At 58.6% G+C, this 27,738-nt stretch overlaps 2 protein-coding genes across 6 annotated transcripts in view; both read left to right on the top strand.

The window, feature by feature from the left end:
• Positions 1-2,006, top strand: part of EIF2B3 (eukaryotic translation initiation factor 2B subunit gamma) — a 94,051-nt gene extending 92,045 nt beyond the window's left edge. The window contains exon 12 of the mRNA XM_031601367.2: positions 1,829-2,006. Within this exon, the coding sequence (XP_031457227.1) occupies positions 1,829-1,881 (53 nt within the window). The 3' untranslated portion in view covers positions 1,882-2,006. The remainder of the gene's footprint in view (positions 1-1,828) is intronic.
• A 67-nt stretch (positions 2,007-2,073) lies between these two features.
• PTCH2 (patched 2) lies at positions 2,074-27,729 on the top strand. Of its 5 annotated transcripts, none has more exons than XM_090146583.1 (24): positions 11,250-11,441; positions 11,520-11,700; positions 18,265-18,454; positions 18,568-18,637; positions 18,887-18,978; positions 20,308-20,503; positions 20,593-20,714; positions 20,925-21,072; positions 21,226-21,357; positions 21,439-21,594; positions 21,680-21,772; positions 21,851-21,976; positions 22,059-22,180; positions 22,289-22,694; positions 22,773-23,085; positions 23,238-23,380; positions 23,493-23,673; positions 24,138-24,421; positions 24,803-24,940; positions 25,055-25,197; positions 25,290-25,389; positions 25,645-25,884; positions 25,987-26,388; positions 26,556-27,728. In XM_090146583.1, the coding sequence occupies exons 1-23, from the start codon at positions 11,370-11,372 to the stop codon at positions 26,386-26,388; spliced, it is 4,050 nt and encodes a 1,349-aa protein (XP_090002709.1). In that variant the 5' UTR covers positions 11,250-11,369; the 3' UTR covers positions 26,556-27,728. The 5 variants fall into 5 exon arrangements, with proteins under 5 accessions (XP_090002711.1, XP_031457133.2, XP_090002708.1 ...); XM_090146584.1 differs by having other exon boundaries at positions 22,059-22,177; positions 26,556-27,727; XM_090146585.1 differs by lacking the exons at positions 11,250-11,441; positions 11,520-11,700 and adding an exon at positions 2,074-2,280 and having other exon boundaries at positions 26,556-27,724.
• Positions 27,730-27,738: the final 9 nt, after the last annotated feature.

Raw genomic sequence — 27,738 nt, 5'->3', positions numbered from 1 at the left:
ATGAGCTTAGGTGAAGGCATGTTTAATCTGCAGAGGCATAACGTAATTACTCTCGCTGGATGCTAGCCAGAGTCTTATTCACATCACAGAAATCAACATGATAGGTAGTCTGCTTGGAGGAGGTTCAGGAATGGAGTCACAGAAGTTGCTACAGGGCCTGTTCGAGATATATTGGGAAAGTTGTTGGGGGTGAGGAATGTTACAGCAAGAAGTGCTGCAGGTTGGATTTGAGGTACCTTGGCAGAGCTGTGTGGGGTCCAGGACGGGAGGAGAGAGGAGCTGAAGGCTGGACTTGGGGCTATTGGCAGAGCTGTGCTAGGGAGATTGTGTGGTGCTACCTACATCACGCCTGCACCTGGCATGCGTACAGTCAGTCCCTCATTTTCCTGAGCTGCATCCACCTCCGTTCATCATGCCCAGTGCTGGAGTCCAGGCTCCAACTTCCAGCTCCAGTTTTGAGATGCAGGATGTTTCCGTGAGGCTCCAGGATTAATTATCAGTTGTCACTAAATGCCTCGAGCACAGGAATAAATTACTCAATCTGATGCTGAAAGTAAGAAGCATCTTTCTGTTCTTATTTTGTTGTTATTTTCACGAAGGATCTCTGGAAGGCAGTCTTGTGGCTAACCCAACTCTGTCCTCCAGGCAGGACAGCAGGATCAGCATGGTGGTGGGGTCAGGGCCATAGCAGGAAGTTCTCGCTGCAGTCCAAATAAATCCTTGAAGTTTACAGAACAGTTTTTAATCAAGCCACTTTTGGAGTGACGGTTTGCATGGTGCAAAGATAATGTCTTGAGTTCTAAACCACGGGAAGCATCATGTTAGCTGGGCCAGTTTGGGAACTGCCAGTAATTGCTTTTTGCAGCTGAGGGCAGGGTAGCTGTTGTTTTGCAGCACTCTTGCAAAATCTGCTCCCCTGAGGGGAGGCATTTTAGGTGGGTAAATAAAACACAACTGGTTATTTCCTTCATCCTTGGCCATCTACCCCCACTACTGTGTAAGGTGTTAGAGACAACACGGTGTGCCTGAGTACCTTGCAGGCCCCGATGATTCACCCCAGGCACCCTGGATACCAGAGCCAATTGTTATTCTGAATGTACAGAAGTGTAAAAGGGGGATGGAGAGCCTTGGGGCACGGTTCAAAGCACCTGAACTTCACTTGAATGGGTGTCCAACTCCCAGGGAGTGGTTCAAATTCACCAACTCTGGCCATACCCCGAGGACACCCACTTGGAGCACACAGGCATTGTGTCACGCTCTGAGGCCACATGCTTGGATTTTTAGGCTTTCAGTTTTGTGTTTTTATTATTTTGGCTCTAGATCCCTTATTTGCAGTCTTTCCCTGACAGGCTGCTTTTGCATTTTAAATGGAAGGTTCTTTCAGTACAGTGCATGAACAGTGCTGGGGCAGGGACTGGCACATTAATGTGTCCGCCAAGGCTGGGAATAGGCAGAGGAGTGACCTTGTAGTTCTGTGTAGCTCCACGCTGGATGTGGATGGTTCTTTGCATGGGCCTAGAGGTACACCTGTCAGCAGCAGCTGTGACTTCCGTCGGGCCACTGTTGTTTGGTAGTGACACATACATGTGAAAACTCTCATTAGAGAAACCTCCTAATGTTTAGTCAGTTGTTTAGGCTTTTGCCATGTGTGTGGGATGCTGTCTGAGAGATGCTGGAGACCAAAAAAGGGCAGCAAATCTGCACTCAAGTTCCCTAGAATCTGCTTTTCTCATTTATTTTAAAGATGCAGATTTAAAAAATGCAAGGTCTGAAACACTGCTGCAAAACTCAATTCCTCTTCTTTTCCTCCCTCTCTCTCTCTTTTCAGCCAAACATGTTAATGAAGTCATTGTGGGCACTGAACAGCTGATGGAGATATAACCCAAGTAGGTTTTAAAGATGATTTTATGGAAGCCGGCAGCAGAACCAGATGTTCAGCATCGTAAGATCATCCGCGCAGATCAGTACTGGCATGGTTTACCCTGTCACTGCTCCTTTCCTGTTCAGCTTTGTATTTATGTCTTAATAAAGAAGTATTTACAGAGCCGTGTGTCCGCCAGCCCTTCCCCCCTCATTGGGATGCACGGGGTTTGTGCCGGGTGATATCGCTCCCTGCCCTGGCGAACGCACTGTACTTTTCCAGCAGAAGGGAGAGCTGGGACCACACAGACTGTGCCTACTCGAAAGAGTGACTTTGCCGACCCCACTGCGACACAGGCCGAGCCCCGGATACCAGGAGAAACCACTTGGGATGCTGCCTGCACGTCCTCAATGCAGCAGGTGGGCAGCAAAACACAGTGTGGGCTGCTCTGTGTAGCCCTTTGCCAGCCTTCTCCCCTCTCTTGCAATGCCATCCCATAGCACAGAAGCATTTAAGCTGCACCTCTGCTCCTCTGTGATGTAGCTGAGGAGTTTGGCACCCGTTTGCTCCAGGGCTGAGTGCGGTCCGTTACTTGGAAATGCTGCCCAAAAGCAGTGAGATGGGGCTGGAGGGAAAGTAGGGCATAAACAGTGGGTACCATCTGCTTTATTTTGATGGTTCCTTTGCCGTTCCCAACCCCAGACAGGAGGTCTGTCCCCATGTCCAGGCTGGACCCATGTGAGATGGGTCGAGAGCGCTAATGTGAAACGCACAGCCTTGTGGTCAGGGGTTGTGCCAGGGTTGTAAAGCACCTGGAGGGGATTGAAACACAAGCTGTTCTTTAACATTTGTAAATTGGACACAAGTTCCTACCTAAAAGCTGTTTATTGGAATCTGGTAGGATTCAACGGGACATTTATCTGAGCCTGGCAGTTTGGCATCCAGAGGTGCTTACAGCAACTGGCTGGAATGAGATTTCATTAACTGAAGTGATAAATTTTAAATGTGTGCTTCATGGGCACCAGCATCCCCTGAGAAAAATTACCGTTTCTTAGCTAATTTGACAGAAGAGAGATTATAATTCAGACATTCCCAGCATTTCATAAACAAAAACCGAACTCTGAAGGGCAGGATGGGAATAGAAAGTTTTCTATTTTCTGGTCTCTGAGATCCATCTTAACTTCTGAAATGTCAGTGTCCTCTTCTTTAGCAGCTAGAGCTTTACCTCTGTGTCTTAATTATAAGGTAACGTCTCACTCGAATCCTTTTGTTTAGGTAATTTAAGCAGAGGGTGGGGGGCTCATTACTGTGTCGGTTAGAATTTAGCATTAATTTAGTGTTCCCTGACACTTGAAAACCTGGCTGGGATTTGAGGCATTTTCTTTTCCTTTTTGCCTTTTACGACCTGCAGGTGTTTGGTGTGAGATAAAAGTAGATCCCAAAGTGAGATTTCGCAGCACAAATTATCAAAGTGAAGATTCACTCTTGATGTAGTCTACGTGTGTGGCAGTAATTATGAAAAATAATTCAGGGTAATAGGGCCTTCAGGAATCCCAAGATGGGCACCAGGTTAACCCTTCCTCATCTCACCTGGTCTCCGGGCTGCTGCCATCATCAGATGAGCAGAGGATGGCTTGAATATTAGGAACAATTCCTTCTCAGAAAAAAGCAGCGATGCAGTGGCACAGCTGCACAGAGAGCTGGTGGGGTCACCATCCCTGGAGATGTTCAAGAGCCGTGGGGATGTGGCACTGAGGGACGTGGTCAGCGGGTGTGGTGGGGTGGGATTGGACTGGCTGATCTTAGAGGGCTTTTCCAACCTCAAGGATTCTGTGATATAGGAATGTGTACAGACTGAGTGAGAAATACAACAGTATTCAAGGGAAATGGAGAGGTGACCTCAGAAACGCATTTCTGTTCCCAGGTTGTTTGGGGTGCAGCTTTGGTCCCAAGTCATGCAGGCAGTCATGGAGGTCTGACTCGTGCTGCTGCTCTCCAGCTTTGAGGAGCAGTTTGTCTCCTTGCTTCGCTCAGTCAGGTCCCAGCAGGTGAGCCCTGCAGCCCATGCCCATCAGGTAGTATTAACACCAGGGCAGTGCTTCGTGGGCACTGTTTCTGAAAAGATGGAGCTTCCCAGCTCTGTAGGTGGTGGTGTTTTCTGGACAGGCTTCTCATGAAGCCTCCCGGCAGATGTGCAGCTGGGTGGATATGAGAAGGTTGTGCATTGAGGGCCGATGACTTGCTCCAGTCCCTGCCCGTCCTCTGCTGCTGGGACATTTCTGTCTGGGGGAGCTGGCACGTGCTGATTTCGGCACAGCTGTGCTGAGTCTTGCTTGGGTCAGCGTGGCCGGCTTGGTGGTTTGTCCTGCCTGGTTCATCGACCTCCCTGGAAGATCTTCAGGGGAAGGTGGTGGCCTCATATCTCCTGTTTGTCCTGCTGCGGGTTGCTGCCAGCCCAGCCCCAGCCCTTATGGATTTATCCCATCCTTCTTGCTAGCTGTGGGTGTCAGGGGCTCGGAATTTTGGAGGGGAGTCCAGGAGGTCCAGAATCCCTGCCCCAGTGCTGCACAGCATCTGAGGTTCACTGGGTCCTGGCAGAGTGGCTGCTTTAGGGCAGCATCCATTTTCACTCCGTGTCCCAGGAGCCAAGGTCCACAGACACACCATGCTGCCCAGACGGGCCGGCAGACGAGAACTTCCTTCCAGGCCCAATAGACAGACATTTTATATACGATAAAATGCATGTATATATAAATATGGAAAGCGAGAGCTTGAGAGAGCTGGGGTCTAAATAAACTTGTATGTTTAAGGCTTTTAAAATGCTAATGTTGAATTTCAGGAGAGGGGGAAAAGCAAGGGGGTTCCTGGACCAAACACCGAGACAGCTGATGAGCTTGGATCAGTGCCTTTACAATTCAAGGAAAATGGGATAGTTTGGGAAGGAAAAAGGGATTTTCTTGTTTTTGTTTTTAGTGGAAAATAAAAGAAGCTGCCTTCTTATTTGCCTCCCTCCCCCACTGCCAGAGCAGCGAGCGACTGGTGTTGTATGCATAAGCTATTCCTTTGTGCAACATCTAAATGGTTAATTGTGTTTGAGGAAGATGTACGGGCGAATGGAGGGACCACCCAGCAAGAGACAGACAAGAAAGAGCGATCTCTGAAATGTTTAACCAGAGAGAGAGCAAAGTTGTTTAAAAATATTTAATTTACAACATTCCACACTGCTGATTATAAATTGGCCGTCCAAAAACACTGCTGCGTGCAAGGAGGGATCCAGGCAGCATGAAACAAATTCTTGTGATTGTTTTTCCTATCTTCCTCCGTCATTTGGTTGGGGGGTTTAACCCTGCGGCGGGGCGGGGGGGCTGGTGGCAGAGACCACGGCCAGCACCGTCCCAGGGCTGGCACCTGGGAGCAGGGTGCAGCTCCTGGGGAGCTGGAGAGGATGAGGAGAAAGGAGCGAGTGGTAATGTTGGGATGAGGATGGGGTGGCTGGTGGTGGTGCGATGGGCATGTTTGGGATGGCCAGCTGGTGCAACTCAGCCATTTGCCTTGCAAAGACCCCAGCAGCTCATTGCGTCGGTTTCACTCCAAGTCCAGGATCCCCAAAAATGGTTCCCTGCCGTGTTATCAGGCAGAGAAAGCTGGGACCCCCCGGCAATGGCTGGGGAGAGCGAATGGGCTGATGGTGGCTGGGTTGTGTTGTCCATGGGATGTGATGTTGTCCTCGATGCTGCAATGCTGCCCGCAGAGCGTGGGACAGCTTGGTGGCCGTGTCGCTCAGCCATTGCCAGTGGCAATGGGATGGAGCCAGGGCCGGGGCCCTTGCAGGGTCATTGAGCAACAGCAGCGTCTCCTCCCTGCTCTGGCCCTTCTGCAGATGACGTTTGGTGCCGGGTGCCTGCAAGAAGGGATCCTGCTGCCTCTGCTCCATAGCCAGCAGCAAGGCAGGAGGCTCACTGCTGCTGCTGCAGGCTGCCCCGGCATAAATGACGCAGCAGGGCTGTTAGGTGGGTTTGGCCGCTAGCCCCCGTGGCGAGCTCGGCTCTCGGTGGCTGAACCACTCCAGGCCCTGCCAGCCCCAACCAGTGCCGGGAGCAAGAGCACAGACAAAAGCGCCTGTGTCCTCCTGCCAGCAGCTGGCCCCATTAAACCATGCCTGCTTCCCATGCAGTGGGGCGCTGGTCCTGGGACCCCAACCCATCCTTCTCTGCTCACCCAGTGCCTTCCATCGCTGCATCGGGATGGGACCGAGCAGCCACAGCAGAGCATCCCCACAGCGGGACCCTCCTGCGGCCCAACCCGAGCAGTGGGGCTGGTGTCACATCCACTTAGAGGGCTCTGAAAATCCCTCGACCTGACACCTTGTTAAATACCCACCAGGGGTCACAGTTCCTGGGTTTCTTTTTACTGCTTTTCCTTCGCCCTGCTGCGACGTTTCGGTTGGCAGGAACTCCCCTGCACTATTAGGTATCTTTCGGGGAACAAGAAACCTAGATCACTTACAAATTAATTTGGAGTTAAACCTACAGAAAATGAGAAACATGCTGCTTTGCAGGAGAGAGCGCTTGGCCAGTGATCAAGAAAAATACATCCAACCCGCCTGGTTTGGTGCGTTCGAGGTGGCCAGGGAAGGGGCTGTGCTCTCAAGGTACCCTCAGCCGTGTTCGGGCACGCGTTAATGGGGCCATGGCCTTTCCTCCCAGTTAAAACCATAGCAAACAAATGGGAGCACCTGCTCTCTTCCTCCTGGGGGGCTCTGGAAGCCAGCACTGGGGGCCAACTGGCTCATACCTGAGGACAGTGCCCAGCCATGGGACCGCTCAGCACCTCACCCCAGTGCTTCCCCATTGCCACATCGGGCAGCACCCCAACGGGGGGACCACTCGCCCCACAGCAGCTCATTGGGGTCTACCTTGGGGACCCCATGGGTGGATTGGGGCAGTGGGGGCAGCCCCCATGCTGGCTCCCAGAGGGTGGCATTGTGTCTGCGGCACAAGCGGCTGCGCTGGGAGGGGGCTGAGGGGAGGCTGGGGCGGGCGGAAGAGCAGTGATAAGATAAAAGGTCCGCGTTCCCATGCCGAGGGGCCGGGGGGGCGCGGGGCGAGCGCCGAGGCCACCCAGGTTTCAAGCGCTCGGCCTCGGCGCCTGACCCCAGCACATTCAGAGAGCACTTCCTAAATTTGTCTCCTGTGTTCCTGACTCACAAGCAATTTCCTCACCCATAAAACGGCGTCGGCATTAAAGGACCGGCCGGGACACCAATTACTTGTCACCGTTTTACCACCCCGCTGCTCACCACTGTTTGTGGTGCCTGGCCAGGACCTGCCCCCCCGCACCCCAGTTTGCCCTGTACACCATGGGACGGGGACACTTGGGGTCCAGTGGGGAGTGGGAAAGTACAGCAGGGTACAGGGATCTACGGTGCCCAGCACCCAAGGAAGAGCGTCCCTTGTCACAGTGCTCCTGGGTGTCCCGAAGGCATTTCCCAGCACGGGAGCAGAGGGGAAGGTGCTGTGGGCCCTTGGAGGGGCTGAGCACAACCAGGCCCCCCAGGACCCACAATCCCAGAGCACTGTGCCTGATTGTCCCTAGTATCCCCAGCAGCCACCCTGCCCTCACCCCATGGCCGTGAGCTGAGGCTTTGCCCAGGGCCCAACCAGCACTACCAGCGGCCACCGCGCCACATCAGCCGCTAAACGGGTTTTATGGTGGGATTTAGGGACTTTTCTGCCGGGTAATTGATTTGCCCAGGCAGTAAAAGATCAAGGCCGGTGCTCAGGCGGTGGCTCCCGGCTTCTGCCCGCCGTGTGGGCCCGGCTGAGCCTGCAGGCCCCGACATGGTGGCACGGTGTGGGGCGCGGGGCCCGGTCCCTCCCGGAGCCCCCCTGCAACCCCCCTGCACCCCCTCCCAACCCCACCACCAAACAGCCCCCAAAGGAGACAAAAGGGGCTGTTTGGGGACCTGCCACCTGCTAGTCCCCATCCTACAATACCGCAGTAAAGAGGCACCAAACAAAGGCCTTAAAATCCTAAAGGGGCCCATTCATTAGGGTGACAAAGGGGGAAAGAACTACATTATCATAATTAATCCCGGTGCTGGCGGTGGGTGGCAGGGCCCTCTGTCTTCCAAGGTGGTGTGGGGACGGCCGGTGTCACCACGTCCACACGCTATTGTGCCCCGTGGCCTGGCGGGGCTTAGGGGGTTCTTAAGCTCTGTAAACACCATGGGACCCCCACGGGGATACGGTGCTCCCTCTGTCCCCTCCCCAGTCAGGGCTGTCTGCCCGCATGCTGTGCTCCCCAAAAACACAGGGGCTGAGAGGGGTATGGCTGTGTCACATTGGTGCTGCTGCCCGGGGACAGCCAGGTACTGGAAAAAGGGGACGGGATCCTGCTGGCCCTGGCCCCGTCACCACATCCTATGGCATCACCCCAGGGCTCTCCCTGGATTCAGGGATGGGGCTCCATCCTTTCCCCACTGGCACCACCGCCCTGTTTGGATGGACCTGTCATCCTCTGGCCTGGGGACCCCCTCCATCCCAGAGACCTCCCAGCTGCCAGGGAGCTGCTGGAAAACTGAGGCACAGTTCAGCACACAGAGGTGCCCAGGGGGCTGTGGGCTGTGGATGCCGCCCCTCTCATCCTGTCCTCCTACAGCATCCCTTTGGGTCACACCATTCCTCTGGGCACACAGCACCCCTGAGGGACACAGCACCCCTGGGGACATCTCCTCCCAGCCCTCACTGCTGCACAGGACACCCCAACACCTCCTTCATCCCACCATGGCCCCTGGGAGCCTGCATTGAGCAGGGGCCCACAGCCGGGCGGGCTGGGCTGGCTTTGCAGAGCACCATCTGGTTTCCAACTAACAAACGCCCGGCTCTGGCTCCCAGCAGAGGAGTTGCTGCTGTGGCTGTTTACAGCTCTGAGGTTCTGGCATGGCCCCATAAGTCCCCTCTGCTTTGCTCCCAGCTCCATGTCCCTGTCCCTTCCCTACATCCCTCTCCCCAGGCCCCTTTGTGCCGCATCTCCAGGGCTGCCTGCTGGGGTGTCCTTGGGATTCCCCCATCCCATTTGCACCACAGAATGGAACAGCCATATGGAGACACCCCCTCTCTGGATGTCCCTGCTCCCATCCCTACTCAGCCAGCCTCCCACTGCATCCCAGTGTCTCACTGGGGCATGGCTCCAGGGTGTCCCCAGTGTGGGGATGGAGCCCTGGGCCCCCGCCTCTCACCCAGGGCTGGGCTCCCGCAGCCATCCGTGCTGCAGAGTCTCAGCGCAGGGTGGGGGCTGTGCGGAGCCATTTGCCTTTAATTGAATTTATTTGTTACAACCCCAAACAATGTAAAGCAGGCTTCTCCCAGGCTCCAGCTGCCTGGCTGCCCATTAAAATACCATCTAGAACAGCAAATCCCCCCTCCCGCCTTGATATAAAACAGCCGGTCAGCACGAAGCGGCAGGCGCAGCCTCCCCGTGCGTGAGCCTCTCCCCCGAGGCCAGTGGCCCATGGGGCTCAGGACACAACCCACGTCCCCTCCGGGTGGCTCTGGGGGACACAAGGGTGACACAGAGCTTGTGGAACTGTGCAGACCCAGAGCTGCCAGAGACCATTGCTGTGGCGTCAGGGCACAGTCCTGCCTGCAGGCATTTTCCAGTTGGGTTCCATCCCTGTATGGGGTTTGAGATGCTCTAAGAAGACCCAGGCCACAATGCTCAGATCCATGCCGCTGTACCATTCAGCTTTGGCACCCCAGTGCTGCCGTGGGCGAGCCTGGATGGGGCTGAGAATGCCATCCCTGACGGGCTCAGTGGCCATCCCAAGGGTTTGCCAACCACATCTATGCCATACATCAGTATGGTCCCAGGTAGAAATAACCAGTGACAAATAGGTGATGGAGAATGGGGATCAGAGAACACTGTGGTGCTACACCGGACAGCGGAACTCTTGTCTTACTTTCTAAAAAGAAGCAGCTGCCCAGCGGTAGTACCGGTCCACCGAGGAATAGGAATGGTGGAGCTGTTAATAGCAATCAGGCACAAGAAGTGCTGAATAGCTGTTTCCCTTCTGTATTTGGGGGACCGCCAGATGCTACAGGCCTATCGCGGGACGTGGGAGAAACCCTTTCTGTGCTGCTGGTGCCCAGCACAGCTCTGTGGCTGCAGTAGGGTTGTCCCAGAACCTGGAGTTAGGGTTTTCCTGAGTTATTGGGTTATATAGGGTTTCCCCCTATTTTGGACCAGTAAAGGGATGCCTGGAGGAGCCCAGATGTTGCAAACGCCGCAGCCCTTATGGGATGATGTTCTGTGTGGGTTTGCCTCCAGCAGCTCTGCAGGTTCCCAGTGGGAGCAACACTGACTCTGTCCAACAGAGACCCTGGGAGGGTGCAAAATGAGCAGAGCTCCCATAAAGCTGGTGCAAATCCCTATTGCCCCACAAATCACTGCTGGCATTTACCCTTCCCCTCTGCCCCTCTGTTAGGGGGCGATATGCATCCCCCTGCTTCCAGTCCAGGGCCCTTGAGGTCGGATGTGCGTAGCTGGGATGGGGCAATGCTCTTGGGCAACCCCAAAAAGCAGAGTACCCCCTGTTCCCCCATGGCAGAACACCCAGTCCTTGGGGGTACCGCCAGCCCTTGGGGTGGGAGCGGGAATGCCCACCCCTTGTGGTGCACATGAAGGGCACGCAGCCCTTCGGAGGTGGGCAGTGGGTATGGAGGGCCCCTCTGCACCCATTCTTGGAGAGAGGTTATGAGAAGATGCACGGCCCCATAGGCGGCTATGGGGGAAAGACTGGAAGGCAGCTTCTGGGGGGATAAGCAGCCCCTGGGGAGAATGCTCATCCCTTGAGGCACCCATGGGGGGCTGTCAATACCCCCTATGGGGTGCGCGTGCCCATCCTTGCAGGGGGCACCTCTGGGGGCCGTGCCCGTCCTTGGAGGCGGCAGCTGTAGGGCGACGCCGTCAGCGTCGCTATTGGGACGTCCATCCCGCGGGGCACCCATGCGGAGGCCGCCTACCCTTGGCGGGGGGCAGCCGTGGGCTACGTACGCCTCCTTAGAGGCGGCTGCCGTAGGGCGATGCTGTGGGGCCGGCTGTGGGGATGCCCACCCCGCGCCGCTACGCTCCCCCCTCTCCCCGCGGCGGGGCCGGGCGGTGCGTTGCGGTGATGGGGGGGGGAGCGCGGAGGGGGGGGGGGGAAGAACCCGGCGGGGGGGTTCCGCCGTGTGTGGCCGCCGGCGGCGGGCGCTGCCGTTGCTTAGCAGCGGCGATGGGCGCTGCCGCGGCGGCGGCGGCCAATGGGAGCGGCGGCGGCGGCGCGGCCCCGGCGCCCCCCGCCCCCGCCCTCCCCTTTAGAGGCGCGGCGGGCGGCCGCCGGCCCAGAGCCCTCCGCACCGGCACCGCCGCTCCGCCGCACACCCGCGCCCTCCGCGCCCATGGGGGCCGACGCCGCCTCGCTCGGCCCCACATAACGGGGCTGCGCGCCCCGCACAGCCGCCCCGCCATGCCGGCCGAGCCCCCCCGCTCCGCTCCTCCGCGAGCCGCCGCCGCCGCCCTCCGCAAAGCGCTGCCCGAGGTAAGCGGCGAGCATCGCCCGCTCCGCCCCGCACCGCGCCGTGCGGGTCCCCCCGCTGAGCGCCGCCGCTCCCCGCAGGGCCGCGGGGCCCCGCTGTGGCTGCGGGCCCGCTTCCAGGCGCTGCTCTTCGCGCTGGGCTGCCGGATCCAGCGGCACTGCGGGAAGGTGCTGTTCGTGGGGCTGCTGCTGTTCGGGGCGCTGGCCGTGGGGCTGCGGGTGGCCTCCGTCGAGACGGACATCGAGCACCTCTGGGTGGAAGGTAAGCGGCCGTGCGGGGCGGTGCGTGGGGCTGAACCCGCGTGGGATCCGCGCACGTGTGCCGGGAGCGGAGCGCGCTCCCACGCGTGTTTGTCTGTTTGCTTTCTCGGTTGGTTGTTTTTTTTTTCTTTCGCTGTTTTCCCGTCTTTCTCGCGGAGCATCCCCACGTCCCGCCGTCGGGCACGGGGCGCGGAGCGCTGCGGGAGGCTCAGCCCGGAGCACATCCCCGCTCCCATCCCTTTGTGCCCCCCGCGGCGCCCGGCCCGCTCCCGTCCCACCGGGGGGGCCCCGCGGGCGCAGCGCCGGGGCAGATGTTGCCGAGCGGAGGGTGTCAGCCATCTTAGCGCGGAGCTGCCTCCTCCCCCACGCCCCGCTCCCTGTGTGGTCCTCGGCTCCTCTTGGATTCGGTTCAACAATAGAAGCAACTTTGCTCTCCCACCCCCTTTTTTTTTCTTTTTCTTTTTTTTTTTCCCCTTCCTCGGCGCTCAGCTCTCCCGCACAGCCCCCACCTGCTCCCCGCACCCGCGTGGCGCTCTTCCCGCACCGCTCCATCCATCCATCCATTGCCCCTTCGCTGCGCGGTGCGGCGGTGCCCGGAGCGCTCCCGCTGTTCCCCCTGGGGCCGCGGGGGTCTTCGTGCTTCTCTGAGGCTGCAGCCGGGGGAGGGCTCGCCGCTGTCGTGGGGGAGCGGAGATCGGAGCGTGTTGGGATGGGGAATGAGCCGGGGTGACGACGGCGCAGCGTTCGTTCCTTGCGGTGGAGCGCATCCCGGTGCCGTCGGTGCGGGCTCGGAGCGGTTCGGTGCGTGGGAGCTCCGCGCAGCCCCGCGTGTCGGCTCGCCATCCGTCACTGCCCCGTGTGTCCGCTGCCATCCATGTCCCGAGGCCGCGGGCTGTGTGTCACAGGTGCAGGAAGGCACACTGCGCCGTTGCGTTCTGAGCTTTTATTTTTCATTTTTTTTCTTTTGGACTGCTTCTGGGATTTCTCTGCTGCCTTTTCCCCGGTCGTTACGTGGGGTAGGTGCGTTTGTTGCCGTGCTGCCGGATCGGTGGGGGCAGCGTGGGGCTGGTGGAGAGGTGTGACCCCCGAAGGGGCCAGAGGTGTGGGATGCTGGGAGCTGAGTCCTGTGCAGAGGTGTCTGCAGGGACATGGTCTTCCTGTTCTGCGCAGCACTGAAGGGACACGGGTTGTGTGTGGGGAGTCCCGATCCCATTGCTGATGCCCCAGCTCAGTAGTAGAGTAGCTGAGGACCAATGCCCTTCGGGAGCTGCTCTGTACCTTCTCACCTGCCCCACTATGGACAGGTGGTGGGTTGCAGCTTGGTGATGCACCCAGGCGAGGCCCAGGTGAGGCTGTTCCTGCTGCAGGAGGATGTGGATGGAGCCGTGACCTGTGGGGACACAATATCTCTGTCCCCACAGAGAGATGGGTTGGGCAGCTCTTTGAGGCTGGGGAGGGGCTGTGCCCCCCACAGGAGAATTTTGCAGCCTGGGTGCAACACTGGCTGTTGTGGGGTCCCTTATCCTGGCTTAGGGCTGTCTCAGCCCTCCGGGCTGGGGGATGCTGGTGGTGCCTGCAGGGTTGCTGCATGCTCCACATCCTAACTTGGGAGATGGGAAAAGGCCGTGTGTCACCCCATAAATTGGACTCTGCTGTGGAAATGTTCAATTAGGTTCCTCCGAAGCAATTAGCCGCTCGCAGGCTTTGAATCCCCGTCTCGCGGCGAGTGTTGGGTTACCTCGAGACACCTGGCAGCTGTTCCCGGCTCTCCCAGGGCGCTGCGGGGCCGGGGAGGCAGAGCGCTGGGTGGTGAATGGCGCTGCCTGATTTATGGGGCTGAGGGCTGGTTCAAAGGAAGGCCGGGTTAATTCCTAACCGGAACAGCCCCGCGCTCCCACAGCACCGGAGCAGACCCCGTTCCTTTCCCAGAGGGGTCAGGGATACCCTAAATGTGCTGCAGGGCTGAGGGATGGAGGTGGATGCGTGAAACGGGAGTGAGAGGCATTTCCCTCCCTGTTTCCACAAAGATGAGATGGTCGTTATATCTTTTTTTCCCCTAGCCTTCCCTGGTGGCTTCCGTCCTTCCCTGACCTCTACCATAGGGTTTGGCACAGGGTGCTGTCCCCCCGCCCCCAGCACCCAGGGAGATGGCACCCACGGAAGGAGGGGGGGTTGGCTCCAGGCAGCGGAAAGCCACAATAAAAGCTGAGAGTGGGGATGAAAGGCCCTCCCCACCCTTCTGTGCCCTACGGCAGAGAGCTGTGCCTGCAGCCCCGCTTCCCACGCTGCTGCGGGACCCGGGGGGGGGGGGGGGGGCTAGGGGGTGGGGTGGGGGCTGTGTGGTGCCTGGGTGGGCATGGAGAGAGGTGGGTGGTCCTGCTGCTGCCGGGTGGGTTCGGGGGGCAGGAGATGCCCACATCCCTGCTCCGTGCCCGTGTGGTGGCACTGGTGTCAGTGTGTGGGGTGAGAAGAGGTCCCCATTGCAGCTGTGCGGTCCCTCCTGTGTTCTGTCTGGGTCTGGACCCTGCACCCCATCTGGGCATGGGGTTAGGGGTGTCCTTGGGACCCCATCCCTGGGGGCTCGGACCTGCATGCTGCTGCTGTGAGGTGCTGGGTCGGTGCTCCCACTGTCCTAAAATCCAGCAGTGGGCTCTGTGTACTTGCTCTGAGCCAGCCCTACGAGCACCGTTCCCGGGGACTCGCTGTTCTCGGGGGTTCAGCAGGGGCTGCCTCTGTGTATTTCCCTTTGGGACACTGCTGGGAGTTCCCTTTGCCTTCCCCTTCCTTGTCGGCACGCTCAGCTTTTTTTTTTCTTTTTTTTTTTTTTTTCGGGGGCTGGAAACTTTTGCTAATTAACCAAAAAGTCCCAGAGACCTCAGATGGCTGCGGTTATCTGCGTGCGTTCATTTCGCTTTGCTTCTCCGCTTATACATTTCTGTTGCCCTGGATGGTTTGGGGGCTTTTCCTTTAAACTCGTCCGTATCCGCGGCGCTCGGAGGGGACTCTGCCCCGTTGGGGAGGGGGCGGCGCGAGGGACCCAGAAGAGGGTTTTATTCTCTGCCTCTCCCTCGGGCCTGGAAAAGTGGTCCGAGTTCAAAAAATTCATTTCTTGCCTGAATGAAGCCAGCAATGTGGAAAAATTTCACCATTCAGCGCGGGATGAATGTATGTTTCAACCACACATTAAGTGACATTAGCAAGCAGTGGAGTGCCTAATGTGGCCATTTTTCACAGCAGCCAACAGAGGGGGTGATTAGCATAATTAGTACAGGCAGCCCCATACATATGGAAATGGCAAATGCCTAAATGCCAACACCAGTGGAAATTTATGTCAATGCTGACAGGAGTCTGAGCGCTGAATGGTCCCCGCCTCAATCCCCGCTCCCCCTTTTCGGGGGTCGCGCTGTCCCCTCGGTCCCGGCCGCGCTGGGAACGGATTTGGGGGTAATAAAGACATTAATTTGGCTGCGCCATAAACAAAGCCGGCTCCCCATCCGTGGCCTCAAACCGGCCCTTTGCTCCTGATTTTTTTTTTTTTTCTTTTTCTTTCACTTTTTGCATCCCCTGTGCTGGGTTTTGGTAGCAGAGCCCTCTCCTTTGCTGCGTTTACTTCGGGAGCGCTCCTATGGGGTCGGAGTGGGGCTGCCACCCCGCGGGGGCACGGGGCCGTGTTGTGACAGGACGGGGCCGCGGGGCTCCTCGGGAGGCCGGGACAGGTAAAAATGGCTCTTTCAGCACGCCCTGAGCGAGACTTCCTCCAGAGCAGCATGGGTCCTTTCACAGCTCCCTAATCCAGCTAATCCGCCCCACAACACTCCCAAGGTGGCCTCTGGCTGCTGCGTGCCTGGCGGCACGGGGATGGCGCGTCCCTTCCCTGCGTGCTGCGGGACCCCCGGCTGTGGGGTTATGTGGGGCAGTGCTCGGGGTGGGGGGATCCCATACCCCTTGCCCTCTTTTTTTTGGTGGGGTTTTATGTATGGATCCGGAGCGGTGGTGCGTTGTGTCCGTACTGTGCTGATGGCACTGCGAGCCCCTCTGGTTGCATGGAGGGGGTGTGGATATGGGAATGCTGTTGGGGGGTGGCTGTTCCCGGAGGAGGGTCTCGGTGTGATATTCCTCATCTGAATGCTGCTCTCTAGCTCTGTCCTATAGGACGTGCCCCAGAAGGGATCCCTTTGCTGGAGGTATGGCTGCAGCTGGGGCGAAGCTGTGCCAGACCCTTTGCCCCACAGCCCTGGGTCTCTCTTCTGGGGGCTGAGCGAGGGCATGCTCGCTGCCTGCTACCCTGCTCACCTGAGCAGTGACAGCTTCTGGCAGTGCCCATCTGCAGTGTGGTGGCACTGCTGGTGCCCAAGTGTCCCCCCACCCCTGAATTCACAGCATGGACTCTGTAGCAGTGCGTCTCTTGAGGGGTCACTGCCTTTCTGCAGTGCTTTCCATCATCTTCCTCACTTTTCTCCCCTTTGGCTGTGGCAGTTCAGCGTGGGACTGTGTTCCCATGCTGATATGCCTGTCTGGGATCTTGGCATGGGGTCTGCTGCCCCCAGACCCTCCAACTGATGTTTAAGGAGTGTGCTTGGACCTGTGGCTCACCATGGTTTGGGGGAAGCCACCACCCGGGGTAGTTCTTTGGGTTCCTGTTCCCTGTCTGATCATCCTCAGGGGCACAAACTGGTGCCTGCAGCTGTGGGCGAACCACTGCCGGGCTGTGGAGAGCTTGGAGGGTGGGTGGCTCAGGCAGGGTGGCCAGGGAGGAGGAAGGGAGGCTCCTGCCCTGCCCTATAATCTAGCAGTGGATGCCATAATTATGGGAGGGCTCCCACAGCACAGCCCATGCGCATGGCCTCCCGCAGTGCTGGGACCCCTCTGGGCACCCACTTGGCTACCATATCCCCCCTATGTGTGCCATCACCCCCAGTCTGCGTCCCCATCCCATGGTACCCAAACCGCCATCCATCGCACAGAGGATGAGGCATGTCCCAGGAGACATCCATCCCTTTGGGGAGCAGGGTGGGATGCTCATCGCAGTGCCGGGTGTCTGATTGGAACCAGAGGGCCCTTTGCATGAACAAGCTGAGGGCTCCCTTTGTTAATTGGAGTTTAAAAAAAAAAAAAAAAAAATTTACATCCAGTTCCCCGTAGCCATGCTCATTGTTGCTGTCATGGCGTTCAGGCCCCCTGTGCTCAGTGCGGGGCGTCCTGCTCTGTTCCCAGCCTGGGGACGGCCGTGTGCCCGTTTGAAGTGTCCCTGGCAGCCCGGCGCACGCTGCCGTGTCTTTTCATGTTGCTCTTTGCTTAATTAGGGTGTTGGAATTTGAGGCTTCCTCACTGCCTTTGAAGCTTGCTGACGGCTCACAGTGCCCTGTTCCAAATTAACACTAATTACAAGGGACGGCTTTTTATTTTCTCTCAATTTTTTTTTTTTTTTTTTTTTTTTGTGGAAGGGAGGAGGGGGCATCCTCTATTTTCCCCTCTTGGGTTGTGGGACCCCATGCCCCCCAACCCTCCCCCCTCCAGCCCCATCCACCCATCCATGTGGGTGGCACAACTGAGATCAGAGCAGCGGTGCACCCCCGCCGGCCCCGACCTCCCACCCTGCTGGGAAGGGATGCTTCCCCCCGCGGCACCCTCCCTCCCCATGTCCCTAGCCCTGGGCGCCGACGTCCCCTCTGTCACACGCACACAAAGGCCACAGCCGTGCCCCCCACCCCCTCCTCCCATTGCTCCCCCAGCCCTGGCACAACCTCCATCGCAAATGGCATCTGATGGACACCAGCTGCTCCTCAGCCAGGCCAGGAACAATAAAGGCACCCCCCCGCCCAAAAAACCAAGGAAAATATAACAAACAACAAAAAAAAGTCAACCCATATAATAAGTCATTAAAAGGGGAAGATTCTGCTGCTTATTTGTGGTCTTGCTCTGGCCTCCTCAGTGCTGGCGGGGGGCCAGGCCTGCCGGGCTCCGGCTTTGTGCCCAGGGAGTGTCCTGGTCCCAGCATGGATGAGAACTGTGTCCCAGCACCAGGATGTGTGATGTCCTCAGAGGGTGGCACTGGGGTGGGGGCTTTATCTTGGGTACCCCATGAGTTGGGAGCTGGGTGCTACAGGGTCTGTAGTATATGGCTGGAAATAAAGTCAGCGTGTTCTGGTGGGAAAGTTGGTTGCTGAAACTCTTGTATAGCATTTAAGGATGGCTTCCTGTGCCTTGGAGGTGCCAAAAGGGCCTCCGGTGCCCTTCTGTCCCCAGGTACTCCCAGAGCAGCCCTGTGGGTCAGTCGTCTGCTCCAGGTGGGAGCGGAGGGGATGTGTAATGTTGCCTTCCTGCTGCACACAGGGATTTTCCAGGAAAGGCAAAGCCAGTGAGCTGGCAGGATATACAGGATGAATGCGTGCCTTTGGGGTGCGAGCGCATGGGGGTCAGAGCAGCTGGGAGACCCCCATGGCAAGACGTCCCTGGGCTTGGTTGCACTTGGGGACTGTTCACATCCCCAGGTGCCCCTCGGTGGGTGCAGTGCTGCGACAGAGTGTTGGTGGCCCCAGTGTCACGGTCTCCTCCCATCCCGCAGCGGGCAGCCGTGTCAGCCAGGAGCTCCGCTACACGAAGGAGAAGCTGGGCGAGGAGTCCGTCTACACGTCCCAGATGCTGATCCAGACCCCGAAACGCGAAGGAGAGAACATCCTGACGCAGGAGGCCCTGCAGCTCCACCTCGAGGCGGCCTTGGCTGCCAGCAAAGTGCAAGTCTCGCTGTACGGAAAGTGAGTCCTGCTCCAGATGGGGGGGGGGGGTCAGGGACTCCCGCCGTGCCCTGCGTCCCCCTCTCACTCTCCCATGGCACAGAACCCATCCTCAGATTCTCCTCCTGTTGCAGATCGTGGGATTTGAACAAAATCTGCTACAAGTCAGGCGTCCCCATCATTGAAAATGGAATGATCGAGAGGGTGAGTCCTGAGTGTGGCACTGAGTGGGTCACTGGGGGCACCGGTGCCATGGGACTCCCACCCCTGGCCATCTGCCCCCTGAGAATGGAGCAGCAAATGGTACAAATCCATCTGCTGAGAGTGTGCAGCCCTCCAGCTCCATGCAGGGCACACAGATTGGGGCTGGGATGGGAGGTGGTGGTACAGGCAGGTGTACAGGGTGGTGGCACAGTGCATCCTTACAACCCACTGCCACTCTTCCTCCTGCAGATGATCGAGAAGCTGTTCCCCTGCGTGATCCTGACACCGCTGGACTGCTTCTGGGAAGGGGCCAAGCTGCAGGGAGGCTCAGCCTACCTCCCGTGAGTGTATGGGGGACACCAGTGGGGCCCCTGGTGGCACATCCCCGTCACCCCCAGCCCTGGAATGGGGACAGTGAGGTGCAGGTGCATGGGGCTGCTCACTCCATGCTCGTCTCCCCGCCCTGGGTGCTTTTTGGTGGGGCCTGGGGAGGCCCCCTGCATTCCTTCTGTTTACAGCCGTGTTTGTCCGGGAGAGCCCGGGCAGCCTTGTGCATTGTCAGCAAACGCAGCCCCGCGCTTTCTCATGCTAATGCTGCTCTGAAAGCTGCCCGTTGCCAACCAGATGAAATAGTGGCCTTATTCAGGGTTGGGAGGAGGGGGAAGGGGCCTTTGCGTGCCCAGCCAGCACTGGGGGGGGGACTGTTTGGCCCCCCCCTTAGAACCTGGGATTGTGCATCCCAGCCTGGCCGGCAGCGAGTGTGGCACCAGTGGCACTGTCTGCCGTGGGACTGGCATCGTCCCCACACTTGGGGACAAATCAGGGATTCTTGAGGATCTGGATCTGGACAAGGGGTGGCAGCAGGGCACCTCCCCGCAGAGGTACCCATGGGGCAGCCCCGGGACTCTGTCCCCTTTTTAAGGCTCTGAGGGGTGAGCAGGGCGGGAGCTGGGAGAACAAAGCGTGGCAATCTGTGGAAAGACAAAAGGATTTGCCCTGGCTCAGTGAAGCAAGCAGAGCAGATAAAAGGGGCTCTCTTTGGAAGTGGCAGTGGCTCGGGTTGGTATGTGGGAATCTGGAGCGCCCGGCTCCGGCCCAGCCAGCCTTCATGAATCATTGGGCTGCACTTCTCCCCAGAGCCCGCACTTGCTCTGGGCTTTTTCTTTCCCTTTTTGCAGCTCTGGACTGGGTTAGTTGGCTTCTTTTAGTCTGTCCTCTCTCAAAGAACTACTGGGGCTGGGACAGAGGTGGAGTCTGGAGCGGAGCATCCTACATAGGCAGCAGAAAAACCCCATTTCCTCAATTCCCATCCTCGCTCCCTCCCCTGACCCTATAGCAGACCCCAAAACCTGAGAGTAGAATGGGCCCAACATCCCCTCCCCACTCCCTCTATCAAGATGTTATCCCGAGGGCAGTAATCATGCTGACTGCTTGCAGGGAGCGGGGCGCGCAGGGCCGCCTGCCCCCCTTTGTCCCAGCCTAACAGGATCAGGCACGCTGCTTGACTCAGGGCACGGCCCGCTGCGCCGGAGCTCAGGGACGCTGCGGGACGCATCAAGGACCAATGCTTCCCCCCTGGCCCTGCCGTCAAGGATGTTGGGGTGCTGACCCCATGCAGTGAGGTCTGGGGTGGGGGGTTTCAGCATCGTCCCGTGCCGCTTTCTCCACAGGGGCCGTCCTGATATCCAGTGGAGCAATTTGGACCCTCTGCAGCTGATGGAGGAGCTGGGACAGTTCACATCCCTAGAAGGCTTCAAGGAGCTGCTGGATAAGGCTGAGGTGGGGCAGGCTTATATGGAGCGACCCTGCCTGGACCCCCAGGACCCTCAGTGCCCCTCCAGCGCCCCCAACAAGCAGAGCCAGCAGGTGGGTGACAGCCCATGGGGATTGGGGTGGAACCAGGGGGGCTCACCATCCTCTGCCCACGTCTGACACTGCCTTCCCTCCTCCGGCAGAGCCCCGACATCCCGGCGGAGCTCTCTGGGGGCTGCCATGGCTTCTCCAGGAAGTTCATGCGCTGGCAGGAGGAGCTGATTTTGGGCGGCACAACCAAAGACTCCCAGGGCAAGCTGCTAAGGTAAAGGCTGCAATACAGGATCACTGGGCACAGTGTGGGGTCCTGTACTGGTGGACTCATCCAGCACCCAAGGGAACACTTTGGCAAGGGGGACAGTGCTTTGGAGCAAGGCTGGGGATAAGAGGGACAGATTCTGTGGAACTCTGGGAGGACCCAGGACACAGGGTGCTGTAGCCCTGATCCTAGCAAGATGTGTGTATGTCTCCCCAGTGCCGAGGCCCTGCAGACAATGTTCCTTCTCATGAGCCCTCGGCAGCTGTTTGAGCACTTCAAGGATGACTATGAGATCCACGACATCAGCTGGAGTGAGGAGAAAGCAGGTGCTATCCTGGAGGCCTGGCAGAGGAAATTCGTGGAGGTGGGCACTGGGGACAGCTGCCTGAGTCTCACATGACCATGGGTGCCAGCACCATGCTTGTGGTCCAACGGGTCCCCAGGCAATGCTCACCCTCTGTGTCCTGTTATGGGGTGATGTGTCATGGCTCTGTCTAATGGGATGTATGCCCTGCAGCTGGCGCAGGACTCCATCCCACCCAATGCCACACAGAACATCCATGCCTTCTCCACCACCACACTCAATGACATCATGAAGTCCTTCTCTGACGTCAGTGCCATCAGGGTGGCTGGAGGATACCTCCTCATGGTGTGTATACTCCCCTCTGTCCATCTCCTGCTCCATCCCTCCCTTCCCACTGCCTCCTTACTAACTGCTGTGCTCCTCCAGCTGGCCTACGCCTGTGTCACCATGCTGCGCTGGGACTGCTCCAAGTCACAGGGCGCCGTGGGCCTGGCTGGGGTCCTCCTGGTGGCCCTCTCTGTGGCCTCTGGCTTAGGACTCTGCTCACTGCTCGGTATCTCCTTCAATGCAGCCACCACACAGGTAGATGCTGGGGGGAAGAGTTGTGGGTTTCCTTGTCCCAAGTGGTGGCTGTGTCCTTATGCTGACACTGGCTGTTCTCTGGCAGGTACTGCCCTTCCTGGCCCTTGGCATTGGTGTGGATGACATGTTCCTCCTGGCTCATGCCTTCACTGAGACCAGCCAGCACATCCCCTTCAAAGTGAGCGCTCAGTCCAGCCCTGGGATGCCCCACTGCCCCCCATGATCCCTTGTCACTGTGTCCCTCTCTGTCCTACAGGAGCGGACAGGAGAGTGCCTGCGGCGCACGGGGACCAGCGTGGCTCTTACCTCTGTCAGCAACATGATTGCCTTCTTCATGGCTGCCCTGGTGCCCATCCCTGCCCTGCGTGCCTTCTCACTCCAGGTATGCCCTGCACCCACTGGGGAGTGGTGACCATGTTGTGGGGTGGGAAGAGCCTGGTTCTGACATGTCCCTCTGCCCGCAGGCAGCAGTGGTGGTGGTGTTCAACTTCGCCATGGTGCTGTTCATCTTCCCTGCCATACTGAGCCTGGACCTGTATCGGCGGGAGAAGCGCCGCCTCGACATCCTCTGCTGCTTCTACAGGTAGCAGATATCTGCCAGGGATGGCACACAGGACCCTCACGTCCCTCCCAGAACAGTCCCATGAGCAGCCCTGCTCATTTCCTCACCACCTCCTCCTTCCTCTTCCCGCAGCCCTTGCTCCTCACGGGTCATCCAGATCCAACCCCAGGAGTTGGCCGATGCCAACGACAACCATGCCTCCCACCCATCCCCCTACGGCCACCCTGGCGTGGCCACCAGCACTCAGATCACCACCACCGTGCAGGCCTTCACCCAGTGCGACCCCTCGGGCCACCACATCGTCACCGTGCTGCCACCCACCTCCCAGGTGTGCACCTCACCCGCCGTGCTGCTGCCGCCTGCTGACCCATTGGGCTCGCAGGTCTTCACCCCCTCCAGCTCCACACGGGACCTGCTGGCCCAGCTGGATGAGGCTAAGGGCGGGCGCGAGTGCGTGCCACTGCCCTTGTGCCGCTGGAGCCTCTCCGACTTTGCCCGTGAGAAGTACGCCCCGCTCCTGCTGCGGACCCAGACCAAGGTGAAGTTAGGTGGGGATGTGAGGTTGTGTGATGCAGCGCGGTGGCGTGAGACATTGGTTGACCTGTTGTCCCTACAGGTGGTGGTGGTGATCCTCTTCTTGGCGCTGTTAGGATTGAGCCTCTACGGCACCACCATGGTGCATGACGGGCTCTACCTGACAGACATTGTGCCACGGGACACCAAGGCTCACGCCTTCATCTCAGCCCAGTTCAAGTACTTCTCCTTCTACAACATGTTCATCGTCACCAAGGGTGGCTTCCACTACCCGGGCGCCCAGGCTGCCCTGCTCAGCCTGCACCAGGCTTTCAGCACTGTCAAGTACGTGGTGCGTGAAGGCAACCATGACCTGCCCAAGATGTGGCTCCATTACTTCCAGGACTGGCTGCGAGGTAAGGAGCATCCCCAGGGCTTCCACCCCAGCCTTTATGCCAAGCAATACTTTCCCAAGTGCATTGCATCCTCTAGAGCCACAGTCGGTGGGAGGATCCCATGGTGTCCCCGTGGTGCCCCTAGGGATGCTCACCCCATGCTTTGTCCCCAGGGCTCCAGGCCACCTTCGACAGGGACTGGCAAGCTGGCCGCATCACCTATGATAGCTATCGCAATGGCTCTGAGGATGGGGCACTGGCCTACAAGCTCCTCATCCAGACTGGCAATAAGAAGGAGCCATTCAACTTCAACCAGGTGCCTGGGGATAAGGCTGGGGATGGAGCAGTGGGCTGGGGATGGAGCAATGGGTCTGTTCCCTGAGCTGTGCCCACCACTCTTCTAACCACCATCCCTGCTGCCCCCATAGCTGACTACACGGCGATTGGTGGATGAGAATGGCATCATCCCCCCAGACACCTTCTACATCTGCCTGACGGTGTGGGCCAGCAACGACCCCCTGGGCTTCGCTGCCTCCCAGGCCAACTTCTACCCACCACCGCCTGAGTGGATCCATGACAAGTACGACACTACAGGCGAGAACCTCCGAAGTGAGTGAGCGCCTAGTGGGGTCCCCATGGCCCCAAGCATCCCCTGGCATGGGGATGCTGCTCCCTGTCCCTTGAGAAACCCCCAGCATCCCGCATCCCATGGGCATCCCTTGATGGAGATGTATCCCTGTGTCTTCTTGCTCTGCACTCTCTGTGCCCTACATCCCAAACATCACTCTGTACCCCCAGCTCCTGTGATACTCGTAGAATCATAAAGTGGAATCATTAAGGTTGGAAAAGACCTCTAAGATCATTCAGTCCAACTGTCCACCTACCACCAATATTGCCCACTGATCATGTCCCTCAGTGCCACATCTCTGTGGTTCTTGAACACCTGCAGGAACAGTGACCCCACCACCTCCCTGGGCAATGCCCAGCTACTCGAGGTGGTGCCCAGGCACATATCTTGACTGCACTCATGTGAAATTGATTTCCTCCATGCTACCCTATGCTCTCCTCCTCAGTCCCAGCAGCCCAGCCGCTGGAGTTCGCCCAGTTCCCCTTCTACCTGAGCGGGTTGCGTCGCACAGCCGACTTCGTCGAGGCAATTGAGAGCGTGCGGGCCATCTGCCAGGAGGCGGCCCAGCGCCATGGGGTGCTGAGCTACCCCAGCGGCTACCCCTTCCTCTTCTGGGAGCAATACATCGGCCTGCGCCACTGGTTCCTGTTGGCCATCAGCATCCTGCTGGCCTGCACCTTTCTCGTCTGCGCCCTGCTGCTGCTCAACCCCTGGACGGCCGGTATCATCGTGAGTGTGTGCCCTGGGTACTTGCTTCTTGGGGATGGATGCCCGTATGGAGGTGGTGGTGGGTGGAGGACACCTGTAGTGGGAATCGGGAATAAAATCATAGAATCATTGAGGTTGGAAAAGACCACTAAGCTCATCTAGTCCAACCGTCAACCCATCCCCACCATGCCCACTAAACATGCCACTCAGTGCCACATCTACCCTGATTTGTAAAGATACTCCTTATGAAGGGGATGGAGAGCATCACCCAATAGATGGAAAAAGAGACACCCCACATAGAGCAGAAAGGGACAATAGGTTGAGAATACAATCATCCTATTATGGTTTGAGTTGGGCATGGTGTGCATGGGAGCCCCCCTTCACTGACCCCTCTGCTCCCAGGTCTCCATCCTGGCCATGATGGCGGTGGAACTGTTCGGCATTATGGGGCTGATGGGCATCAAGCTGAGTGCCATCCCTGTCGTCATCCTCATCGCTTCAGTTGGCATTGGCGTGGAGTTCACTGTCCACGTGGCCCTGGTGAGCAATGGTAGACCCCTGCCTGCCCATGGGGCACCCCAATTCCACCCCTTTACCCAGTGACCCCCTCACCCCACGGGAATGAGCTCTCCGTAATCCTCCCACCTTCTGCAGGGCTTCCTTACAGCAGTTGGGAGCAGGAACGTGCGCTCAGCTGCCGCCTTGGAGCACACCTTTGCCCCTGTGATGGACGGTGCTGTCTCTACCCTCCTGGGCGTCCTCATGTTGGCCAGCTCTGAGTTCGACTTCATCATGAGGTGAGGGCTGGGCACCCCATCTGGCAGTGCTGGGTCAGTGGGGCTGGTGGGGGCAGTGAGCCCACTCAGCCCTCTGCCTACCCTACTTGCAGGTACTTCTTTGCGGTGCTCACCATCCTGACACTCCTGGGGCTGCTCAATGGGTTGGTGCTGCTGCCTGTCCTGCTATCAGTCATCGGGCCACCCTCTGAGGTATGACTCCCATCCCATGCCCACCTGTCCTAATATCCCATTGCTCTGTGCCCTACTTTCACCCTACATCCATCCCTGCCTAACCCAGTCCTGACGTCATCCCACACACACCTACCTCAGCCTTAACCCCTCACCTAAGCCATCACTCTTGCTTTACCCTGTTGCTTCTTTGCCCCATATCCAGTTGTCCCATCCCTGCTTCACCCCATCCCTGTGTGTCACTGACACCCCTTACACTATCTCTTCTCTCCACAGGCATCTCCTGTGGATAATGGCCCCCGCCTGCCCCCTACAGAGCCAGTGCCTCCATGCCCTGGGGGTCTGTACATCCGCCGTGCCCCTGCCTGGCCCGCTGCCTTCACTGATACCTCAGACACAGAGTGCTATGGCGACAGTGTGGGGCCAGGCAGCCCCCAGGGACCCTTTATTGTGCCACCTGCCCCGGCACACATTCTACTGGAGGCTGGCAAGGACCCCAGCTTCCCCCGCATCACTGTGAGTTTGTGGTGGTCGGATGGAGCTGAGGGGTGGGGATGTGGGGGTTGGCAGGGTGGTGCCAGAGGGATGCTCAGCCACCCCCACCTCGCTCCTCCTTAGGTGCTGAAGCCCTACAAGGACAGCCCAGAGGTCCAGGGGAAGAAGGAGCAGCCCATCCCCCAGCCTGCATCTTCATTGCCTTTCGGGGAGCCGTGCCCCACACTGTCCAGAGACTACCCGCACCCCACAGCACTGCCTCGGCCGGGTCAGCCCTGCTCCTCCAGCGCCTGGCCAGCCCCTCGGGCCCCCCTGCCAGCCTACAGCACCCACCTGCAGGGCCCCGCTGGCAGCTACACCACAGTCACAGCCACTGCTTCAGTGACGGTGGCCCTGCACCCCACGCTGCCTGGCTCCTACCCCAGTTTTGGCACCGAAACGGACAGTGTGGAGGAGCCCAGCACCATGCCTGACTCCTTCGAGATGCAAAGCCTGGGACGCCACGGGGCAGGCACCCGGCGCTAGGTGAGCTGGGGGCACGATGCCCATGTCCTATCCTTATCCATGGTGCCAGCTGCCCAAACAGTGGCTTAATGCTGCAGCAGCGCTACTGGGTACAGGTGCTGTTGCATAGCATAGGGATACAGTTTGGGTTTGGGGGATCCAGCTGAACCCCCGTTGTCTCCCCACAGGTCACCAGCTCCGTGGATGGAACCCAGGCTGGCAACTCCCAGCGTGGCACAGAGGGTGCAGAGCGGGCTCGCCCGTGTTGTGCTGCTAATCGCCCCCGTGGCGATGCTCCGGTCTCAGCCGAAGAGGATCGGCCCCCCACGGCCCCACACCCAGGCTTGACAGGGCAGGCTGGCATTCCTATGCAAGCTGTGTGCAGGCCACGCTGTGTCAACAGGGCGGTGTCTCCCCATGTGCCTTGGGGTCACCCTGTGCCTGTGCCCCCCAGAAATGGAAGCACTAACTCCCCCTCTGTTTCTGGAGCTGCTGGCACAGGGGCGCAGCGCCCAGCCCTCTGCCCTGCCACCTCCCTTCATGGGGCCACTGCCTGCTCCCCGTCCTCCTGGGACCCCCCCCGGCCACCTGCTGGGCTGCCTTGCCCCTGGTGTCCCCCTGCCCGATAAGGCAGGTGCCCCAGAGCTGTGGGCAAGGCCCAGGGTAGGCATCCCCCACCTTTATTTATTTGCAAAGGGAAACTATCTATAGAGAGATATATATTTTTAAGCTTATTTTAAAAGATTTATTTCTCAGCCGAGGGCCTTGTCAGGCTGCTTGGGGTGGGGTAGCGAGGGGCTGCCCCATGTTCCCCCATCCTCTCTGTGCCTCAGTTTCCCTACCAGTGAGCACAGGAGGGACGGAGCTGGGGGATGTGCTGGGGAGACTATTGCTGCCAGCACATAGGCAGGATTTGGGGGGGAGAAGGGGTTCTTGGGGTGCTCCTTACTGTGCCAAGCCCCTGCGATGTCCCACAGTCACAGCTCAGCCCTGTGTAGGGCACCCACACTGCCATTGGGCTCATCCAGCTGGGAAAGCAACTTTCTTGCCCCCTGCCCATGCAATGGAGCCATTTCCCCCTGCCAACTCCCCTCCCCATCCCGGGCACTGTCCATGCCGTTACCCAGCACTTTAACTCCAGCGGTGTTGCTGTGCCCACTGCCCTGGCCCCCTGACACTGCCGCTGTGCTGGGGTGGCCTGGGGTCCTCGTCCCCGTGCCAGGCGTGGGCACGGTGGGCAGCCCCCCCCCACCTCCTCCCCCTCTTCCCCCAACCACGCCATCTAAGTTATTTATATCAAAGAGAGCAAAGGTTTATTTTTGTAGTTTGTACAGGCGGTAGTGGGGACTGAAGGTTTATTTTTAAAGAGTA

This window comes from Phasianus colchicus, chromosome 9 (assembly GCF_987193195.1).
Source record: "Phasianus colchicus chromosome 9, bPhaCol1.hap1.1, whole genome shotgun sequence".
Classification (NCBI taxonomy): domain Eukaryota; kingdom Metazoa; phylum Chordata; class Aves; order Galliformes; family Phasianidae; genus Phasianus; species Phasianus colchicus.
The sequence above is the reverse complement of the archived record's forward strand: the minus strand, read 5'-3'. Positions and strand labels throughout refer to the sequence as shown.